This window comes from Marmota marmota, unplaced genomic scaffold, assembly GCF_001458135.2.
Source record: "Marmota marmota marmota unplaced genomic scaffold, marMar, whole genome shotgun sequence".
Lineage (NCBI taxonomy): Eukaryota > Metazoa > Chordata > Mammalia > Rodentia > Sciuridae > Marmota > Marmota marmota.
Window position 1 is genome coordinate 27,268,774 of NW_026000016.1, and position 10,161 is coordinate 27,278,934.

The 10,161-nt window shown below is 34.4% G+C and overlaps 1 protein-coding gene across 4 annotated transcripts in view; it reads right to left on the bottom strand.

The window, feature by feature from the left end:
- Window positions 1-557: 557 nt before the first annotated feature.
- Window positions 558-10,161, bottom strand: part of Mark1 (microtubule affinity regulating kinase 1) — a 107,452-nt gene continuing 97,848 nt past the window's right edge. For 3 of the 4 annotated variants that reach the window (XM_015483625.2, XM_048809337.1, XM_048809339.1), the window contains 2 exons: window positions 6,466-6,510; window positions 558-2,660 (listed from right to left, as the gene is read on the bottom strand). In XM_015483625.2, the coding sequence (XP_015339111.1) occupies window positions 2,306-2,660; window positions 6,466-6,510 (400 nt within the window). In that variant the 3' untranslated portion in view covers window positions 558-2,305. The remainder of the gene's footprint in view (window positions 2,661-6,465; window positions 6,511-10,161) is intronic. The other variant, XM_048809338.1, reaches the window with a different exon arrangement.

The following is a 10,161-nucleotide window of genomic DNA, read 5'->3' on the forward strand; positions in this document are numbered from 1 at the left end:
GGAGTATATTTCATCTTATTATTTTTATTTAACAAATAAAATACTGTGCCCTCAGTTTCTACAAAATAATTAATTTAACATAAGGGATGTCATATCAAATAGTATTTCCATAGAAGCCAAGAAAATCCTGGTATCACATAGCCAGTTAATACACACTGGTATTTATAATGAAAACATTCAAAATTCCTCTAAGTCTTCAAAAATTATTTATGTTGTTATGAACACATAAAATGTAAATCTAAAGTAAATATCAAGATTTCATTTTTAGTTCAAAAAATAGTGAAGTAAAATTTCCTTTCACAAAACATAAGAGTTGGCCTGAGTGAGAAAATGTAAAAAATGTCAGTTTCTACCTGATGGAAAATGCCTGAAGTCTATCTATTTTTTGAAAAGTATTTCAATGAAAGGAATTCTTATTAAAAAAATTAAATCCTTCTCATAATGACATCTTGAAAACCTACTTAATTTTACTCCTTGCCAAGTAAATTTAGAACACATCAAATAAACTCCCCCTACAGAATATTTTTGTCCTAGTAAACAGGGAATTCACATTCTGATAAAGAGCCAAAGACAAGTGCTTTATTATGAGAACTGTTCAAGTAAAATTTCAGTGTGCACCAGTGAAAGTGAAGAAAGAACTGCATCGCTCGTTCTGAAGGACACTGGAGTATAAAGGGGCTACACAGTTTTGTTTTGCTTTTTCAAACATCACCCTTTGCTAAGGCAAAAATACACTTCATTTTTGAACAGAACTATTACAGAAGAAAGCTACATCACAGTACAGTACAGAATGTAAAATTCATCTTTGTCTGGAAGCCATTACAGAATGGCACATCACCTACACTTAGAGCTTTCCAGTGTAGGTTGGAACTACAGCATTTATCACAGCTTCATTTCTCTTTGATAAAATCTGAATACACTTTCTATTTCTCAAGAGTGTGCAGATGGGGCCCATATGTTGATATTACAGTAATTACAATATTAAATAACATTGCACAGTCAACCTCAAAGGCTAATTCAGTATAAAATAACAAGTATTAAAAGGTACCTTTACTAGTGGTTTTACATTGTATACATCACTAATTATGAAAGAAAAGTAGGCAAATGCCAATTACAAAGCTGCACATTATAGGCATAATGAAGAAGAATAAATACAAGAAATCTGGCAAAATACTGAAATCAAATGGGTTACGTGGGAACAAACTGAACAGCCACATAAGCGTAAATCATTGATAAACTGTCATAAATAGTATGTTTTGCTCACAGGTCTCTTAAGTACTTACAGAGGTTATAGAGGCAGGGGTGCATGGTGGTTGAAGAGGATGGGAGGAGAATGAAGCGAATGTTCCCAATGCCAGTTAATTCCTGAGGTGGCATTATTTCTTAACTGATGCATTGATCAACACTGTAAAGACGAGTTTGTGCTATGAAACAGTCCCAATATTATTACATTTCTGCAATTATATTGCAGTATTCTGAAGGCAGCTGACCTAAGTGACAGTTTACATTATAATAGTCAGTTGAAGTATTGATTCATTTCAATTTTGCTGCTATAATTAGCAGTGGGACAGAAAACACTTCAAAGTTCAAAAGAAACTTGGAATAGATTTAATTTTCCCCAGTACTTCCTAGCTCAAGCCAAAGCTATTATTTATTTTCACGTACTTTATTTTAAAAACTCTAAGTGCTGACACTGTAAACATTTTGTATCTTCTTAACTAAACCTTGTTTGATAACAAGGCTAAGAGCAAAGATAAGCAGGAATAATTCTGTGTATAATAAAGCTGATCAGCTTCTGATTTAATTTTCAATATGATTTTAAAATAATTTTTAAAAGTCCATGCTACAATTGTAAAGACTACTTTTGTGCACTTTTAATCTTGGACACAATTTTCAAAATTGCATGACGGAGGTAAGAATTTAAAAAACCCACCAAAATGTAAATAACAGGGAAAAAACATTTTCAACTCAAAGCATCAAATGTACATTTATGTGCAGAAATCTAGACAACTATACAAGTTTTTAAGCAATCATATTTTATTATACAACTCTATGAACAAAAAACGAACAGAAATACACAATATACTTACCTGTACATGTGAACCTACTTTTTAAGCTACAGATTTATTATAGTTCATACTGACTTTAATTTTACAGTTCATAACTATGTATAACCTTATTGCATTAAGGGCAAATTCTACATGGGGAGATTCACAGGTGGACCACATTAGGCATTACCAGTACATTCAAAAACTGTACCTCATTTATGAATGTATCTTCCCTGATCCTGTAAATTTGGATTTCTTTACAGCTTAAGCTCATTTGCTATTTTGGATGCAATGTTCTTGAAGGCAATAGAAGTCCCAGATATTCGCTTGAAACGAACCCCATTAAGTGACAGACGTGGCAGTTTGCAGACTTCCATCTCCCACTGCACGAGGCTATCCTGTCTAGCATCTCCATGGACACAGAAAAGCAAAAACCTCTCTTTTTGTTCATAATCACAGTTATTTGCATCTAACACTTTTCGGATTTCTCTCATCATGTCATTAGGGTCCATTGAACTAGTGGTCTTCATACTCCATGTGAACCGCAAAGAACGCGGCTTGGAATCTTTACCCTCTTCCTTGTCTCTTTCTTTTGCTTCCCCTGATGTACTTCTGGAAGCAGAGGGCAAAGGGAAAGAATGAAAACAGAATTCCATTCAGCAAAGAAATCAATACACAGATAAAAATATGAGTGATCACAACTTAGTGCCTAATAAAGCTATTCAACTTGTAGGTAGATAGAAAGATTCATGTTATCTCGCTACTACTACAGCAGACCTGAGGACGTCATCTGTTTTGACTTTCAGCATCACTCATCTAACATAGCATATTTTCTTAAATACATTTGTTTTTGGGAGACAAATTTGCAGCTTAAAATGAAGAACTGTTTTTTTTTCAGTTTCCTTCCATATTTCTCTGTTCAAGTTTGCAAAAATAGATTCTCTATCTTCTACACACACACACACACCAGGAACTGCTAGCAGGCACCATTCTGCTTGTAAACATATTTTTGAAATATAAAGAAAAATGTCCTCTTTTTCTGTCCTTTTTGAGTAGGAGGAATGTAATGACTATAGAGGAAAAGAGAATTATTTACACCTGGTAATGCTAAGAATGTTGTATTGTGTATTGTAATTATGTAAAGATGTCACATAGTATACTTCTTGAAATTTTCCAATGTTTTCCCATTTCACTAAAGACAACCTTCAAATCATCTACAAGGCTGCTTTTATTTTCTTCTATTTCCTGAGGACTGAACCTAGGGGCATACTGCCACTGAGCTGCAGCCTTTTTATTTTTTATTTTGAGACAGGGTCCCACCAAGTGCCCGAGACTAGCCTCAAACTTGTAATCCTCCGTCCCAAGCCTCCTGAGTCACTGAGATTATAAGTGTGAGCCACTACACAGGGCCCACCCCCTTACCTCTTATTATCTCCACCTTGCTCACTTTAATCAGGCCATTTTGTCTCCATGCTATTCTTTGAACACACTGGGTATCTTCTTGTCTCCAGGTTTTTACAGTTCCCCAGATGGCTGCATGGCTAATTCCCTTACGTTTTCCAAATCTTACTATACCCTGACTCTGGCACGACAAACCCCCCTATCCTACTCTATTTTCTCTACAATGCTTGTCACATTCAAATACACTATTTAACCCATTAATTAGGTTAACATACATTTAAATCTACCACTAGATTGTAAACTCCAAGAGGGCCAGGAATTTTGTCTATTTCATTCCCTGACATACCTCAGGCACCTAGAACTATGCTGGTATGTAATTAAGACATATTTGTTACATTAATCTACCTCACTGAATTTTGCTTATGGAGGTACCTCACAAATAACATAGAACCAGAAAAATCTATTTCAAATAACCATAGGGAAGTAAAACTAGTAGATTTTTCATTAATACCAGGTAATTTATCAGTTATCCAAATACAGATGTTCATTAATACTAGGTAATTAATTTATCAATTATCCAAATACAGACAAATGTTACAACTTTAACTTGTTAACCTATCTCACTAATCTGTGATTTAAGGAAAAAACTGCATACTCTGAAATAAGTTCATAATCTACTATATAAATATTTTCTATTTATATATTTATATCAATACTGATATATATGTATATATCCCCTTTATACAATTATTTATATACACATATACATTGTGCCTCTCATTTCTATATATTTGAGTCCCCAAATATTGCTAACTATGCAAACTTGAGAAAATAAGGAAAAAGGTAGAGAAAATAAATAAATTTCCAAGTACTGTTAAATAGGCATGGAAAGTATTTATTTCACATCTCTACCTCCCTTTCTTTGCTTACTGAATCTAAGCCATTGCATCATAGCCTCTTTGGATTGGCAGAGCCAACCAGAGTCCTCTATTAGCATCACATGCCTAATTCCAGTGGTGGACTCACTGTACTAGAAATGGAAGGGGCCTGCCAGATCGCTTCATTGGGCACTCATTTTAAAAACACAACTGATGCCTAGAAAACATAATTTTCTAAGGTCATAGAACTACTGAGTTGGAAGCTGAAGAGTAAAAATTAGGTGTCTTATTCCCCCAGATGATGATATGGTGACCTTAGGAACAATAGACAGATACAAGATATTTTTCTGCTTGTGTCTTACAGGCATTATCACTGATAATATTAGTTGTTGAAAGCTCTTGATAGTGCCCAGAACAACAGCTAACATTTATTGAGGACTTCCTAGATGTAGGAGCTGTTCTATGTGTCTGCCATGTATTATTCACTAATTTATGCCTCAAAACAATCCTATGAGGCAGTCAGGATGAGGAGATAGAGGCATGAAGCACTAAAGTAACTTCTCCAAAGTCATACAAATAGGTCAGTTGTAGAACACAGCTCAAACCTTCATGGCCTAGCTCAAGAGCCTGTGCTTCTAGTTACGGTACCACACCATCTCTCTGAAATGAAGGAGCCTCATTAGGACTGAGGGAGTCCCGCCTATGACCTTGCTATTTCCTCATTTGTAAAAAGGGTATTTTTAACCTGGTTGTTGTGAGGATTAAATGACCAGCAAGCACCTTATAGGTAGTAGGTATTCAATTGAATATTTCTTCAAAAATAATAAAACAAAACCCAATAATAATAAAGAAAAGGAAATGTGAAAAGGGCTTTGTAAACAAACATTTATAAAAGATTAGTTGTTAAATTCTTATGTTAAATTAGCAGTCATACTAAAATGATAAAAGTGCATGTAGATTAATTACAATATTATTAGTAGCCACTTGTGACACCACACACTATTCAATGTCTTGATGAAAAACTTTACAGAAATGTGGTATGAGATACGAGCAAGGGGCTGAAAACAAAAGTACTCCATGTTTATTTAATACGTAGAAAAAAGTTAAAAATATTGATTTTGCTCCCTACCATGGGGACTCAGGTACCTACCTCTACAAAGAAGCAGGTCAATGATTATTACTAAACATAAATACAGCACAGTTTGTAAAGAATACTGCATGGTAAACATTAAGTTTTTCTAAAGCTCATTATGTTTCATATTTCAAATGCTTTGAACAAAAGTCAAAATTAAATCAGAGGCCCATGTTGAGCTGCTCAAAATTATTTCTAAATAAAGCCAGCTCTGAGAGTTATTCTGTATCCCATAATGTTTGTGTATTCTCAAAATAACTTAATGCCTTAATTTTTCAAAATTTTCACTTATTAAATATGAATATACAGACTAACTTATCTGTAATGTGATTCTCAGACCACCATCCACAAGGCCTGGAAATTTGTTTGAAAGGCAAATGCTCAAGATATCCCTTACCTTTCACTGAATCAGAAACCCTGGGCATAGGGCCAACACATTAAAAAAAAAAAAACAAAAAAAAAACATCAAATCCTCCCTATAATTCTGACTGTGCTCAAGTTTGAGAACCATTGCCAAAATGGACATCCAAGTAGTATTAAAGGTCAAAACCCCCATAAAGTATGGCAAGAGAGAGTTTTAAAATGTGGCCTAAAACTGAGCACTCACCTAAAATACACATTAATGTCAAATCTTCCTACATATTACCAATATACTGGTATTTGTGTGATTTGACTTAGGATAATTTAGTTACACCATAATAGAGAAAAAAAGCAGTTCCTTTTAACCTATTAATTTTTCTGCCATGAAATATCTGATAGGATAAAAGGCTATTTCTTCACCAAGTATACAATTCAAAATAATTTCTGGAAAACACAAACTTAAAATTGATTTAACTTAATTAAATGCTAGGCAACATTAGGAAAACCCACCCCAATATAAAAATTTACAATATACATACTATCTATTTATTAGTTCTATTCATGATTATTAAATGCTGAAAGTATTTCGAATATCCGCTTCCATTCACAGGGACCTAGCAGCGAAGTATTAATAGTGGCTCCTCACCTTGAGGTGTCGGTTCTGCCACTGGCTTCGCCTTCACTTGGATCCCTCAAAACAAAGTGAAGGTTGAGATTTAATGATAAAATTGAGAAATATATCAGAAATCCTACATCTAAAATTATTTTAAAATTAACTTGTTGAGCAAACTTCTATCATAACAGTTTTCTATTATGAGGCAGTCTAATGCTGTTGCTCACGTTTTTCATTATAATTGCACGTTGCCATCATTTATTGAGCGTCTACTGGGTATTGTTCAAGAGGAGATACTAGGTGAAAGCTTAGGAGCTTAGGAGGTTTTTTTTGTTTTGTTTTGTTTTAACATGATCTTCCAATTCCGAGACATAATTTTAATCATAATTTATCTTTTAGTTTAGCAAAATCTAAAGGTAAGACTATTTAATAATTACTAGTAGAAAGATTTAACTTCATATTTTTTATTACATACAATTCTAGTAGTCGCTCAATTGAGAAAAAGAATTAACTTTGCAGTTAGTAAACATATATCTCTAAAAATAAATACCAATTTTAAATAAGCAATCAACTTCACAAGTTATATTAACAATTCATGCACAGCAAGTCAATAGCCTATTGAAACAAGTGAGTCTAAAAACAGGGATTCAACCTTAAACAAAAACACTGATCTTACCTGAATATCCATTTGTGAAATAAAACCAGGAAAACACTACCAATTGTCCTTATGTAGAAGGTTATTAATATTTTTGAAGTCTCCCAAAATTTACACCATTTTGTCATTTTCAAAAGTAATTCAATATCTACACAGGAGTATCAAGTTACAAACCAGTTCAAAAATATTAAGAGATGGCCTGTGATAGAGAGCAAAGTACTCTGAAGTAGCTGGGAAAGCTCATCAACTTGAACCTGTAAGTTAAGGTTGTCTTAATGTTTTAACCATTCCAGACACATTGACATTATTTATGAAAAGTGAAGCAACAGGAAATCAGTGCCACTCTCCCTTTCCCTAAATTAAAACCAGCTCTGCTTGAAATGGTTATTAGAAATATGAGTATCTCATACTTTGAAGGACCTTAAGGCTTTTCTCGACAAACACATTGCATAAAAAACATTTTTCTATCAGAACTGAAAAGAATAATAAACTGTATTCTCACATTAAAAAATTTCTTCTATTTCTATTTTAAATAACTAGTATTTTCATTGGAAAGTTTAATAAAAATCCAATACCCATGGGAAGAATGGAGGAATTTTGGATTGGGCAAAAGGGGAGGGAGGGGAGAGGTCATGGGAGTAGGAAAGATGGTGGAATGAGATGGACTCATTACCCTAGGTACATTTATGATTGCACAAATGGTGCATCTCTACATAAGTATGACCAGAGAACCGAAATGTAGCACTCCATTTGTGCACGATGAATTCAAATGCAATTCTGTTGTCATGTGCAACTAAGTAGAACAAATAATAATAATAATAGAAAAAAATCCAATACCATTTCTACAAATCTATTTTCATTATAACTGAAATAAAAGAATTCTGGGCATGCTGAAAATGAAAAGTACATTTTCAGTTACATATAGATGTACTGATATACTACACAGAAGGGTAGTGCTCTAATTTGGCAAATATGTAATGCTGTTGATCTCTGAGGTGAAGATAAAATGACTTTACTAAAAGGGACACAGGTATCACTGGACTTTTCTGAATGTTTTGCATTTTAATTCACTCTTAAGACACCTACCCTACTGTGGCTAAACTTTAAGCATTAGGAATGGAATTTCCTTTAGACCCTACTTCCTCTGTTATCATGAGTCGAAGTAGCAATTGGCTCCTATCCTGTCCTGCCCACTTGCCAGTAAGAACACTGGAAGAACTTTCGCTACTTGGCAACTGTTTCACACAGCCCAGGGAGTCTGCTCTAAGTAGCCCTGGTGGCTGGCTGTAAGATCACATGCAGCATAGTATGACTCTCCAACACCTAAAACTTAAAAAACAATTACCTTATACATGGCAACATATACACAACTGAACAGAACCCTGTATAAGAATGAGCTATGGTTAGAAAATCATAAAGTTTGGTGCAGAAAAAGCAAGCCATGTGGATACTGGGGGCAGAGGTTTCCAGGCAGAATGAATAGCAAGTACCAACTCCTGGATCAGGTATGCCTATGGTGCCCAAGGATAGACAGGGTCCTACATGGCAGGTGTGCAACTAGCAAGGGGAAGAATGAAAGAGGAGGTCTGAAATATGAAAAGAGCCAGCAAAGGAGCCTGGGAGGGAGAGTTAGTTTCTGAGGTAGAAGAAAATTAGAGCCAAGTGAGGAAAATGTTTCAACTGTGTAGAATGTTGCAGAAAGTAAGCTGCTTACAGGAAGGCAGGGACCATACTTGTCTCCTAAGTGCTGTACCAACTGCACCTAATAAAGTGCCTAGCACATGGTAGATTTTCAAATATGTGTTAAATAATGATATGGCAATCCTTTTTCTGAAACCCCCAACAGACCTTCTCCTAAGGCACTTTCTTGACATTCTGTCACCTGACTTCTTGTCCATAGTACTTTCCATTACATTTTATCCAGAATCTAAAATTTTTCTTGCAAGGTAAAGAGAAATGTTTTGAACAATGCTTAATAGCAATTAAGCATTAAACTCAAAAAACCTATTTTTTTTCTATACTTTAAAATCAATCCAGGTTTAACCATGAGAAGGTTCTGGCTTCTAAAAATAGCTTAAGTAGTCAGTTATATTCCAAAAGCAGTTAACATTGTCCTCTAACTTTCCTGCTGACTCTGTCCTGAGCCTCGGTCTTTCTCTAGCAAAGTGTTATGCTGCATAGTAATTGCCCAAATAGCATAAAATAATTGACTGATATAGTCAGAAATTGTGATGCATTTGAGGACTTAAAGTTTTAAATTCAACTGTGTGATCCTGGGCAAGTGGATCTATGAACTGAGTCAAATAAATAGTCCACAACAAGGTAGGAGACTCAAGATGATTCTTCTCTTTCCCACACCCACTCTGAAATCCTAGGAACACTAATAACATTGAAAATTAATATCCTTTAAAGGAAGTATAATAATTTCATACCTATTATTTAACGAACAGTTGAATTAGCTATATTGAAGGAGCCCCTAGACAGAAACAATGGTGCCTTGCTCTGTACTCTTTTAGCACCTTGCACACACTTTTTCTATCCCACATTCTGCTTCATATCATGACTAGTTGTTTTCATGTCTGCTTCTTCCAAGACTTAAGTGTATGGAGAAAAAAAGATGTCATCACAATTATCTTTAAATCCTGCTCTGTACTTAGCACAGTGCTTTATACATAATGGGCCTAAGTAGGCATTTAGTGGTAATGGTAATGGTCAAATTCATATCAGCCCGTATATGTTCAGCAACCTGTATAATTGGTGTGCATTGTACACATATGCTTGCTTTTTGAAAAAAAAAGTTTAACTGTACTATTTTATTATGCATGCATTTATTTTGTGTTTAATATACTTTGATGTGATGTTAAGATTTTATGAGGTTACATTACATAAGAAATTTGTGATTCCAGTATTTAGTATTTTTATAAAAAAATAGATAAACTACATATTATATATTAGTGAGCAACTGAAAAGTATTTTTAAGGGTTGGGGATGTGGCTCAGTGGTAAAGCACTTGCCTAACCTGTGTGAGGCCCTGAGTTCAATCCTCAGAATCACAAAAAAAAAAAAAAAAAGAA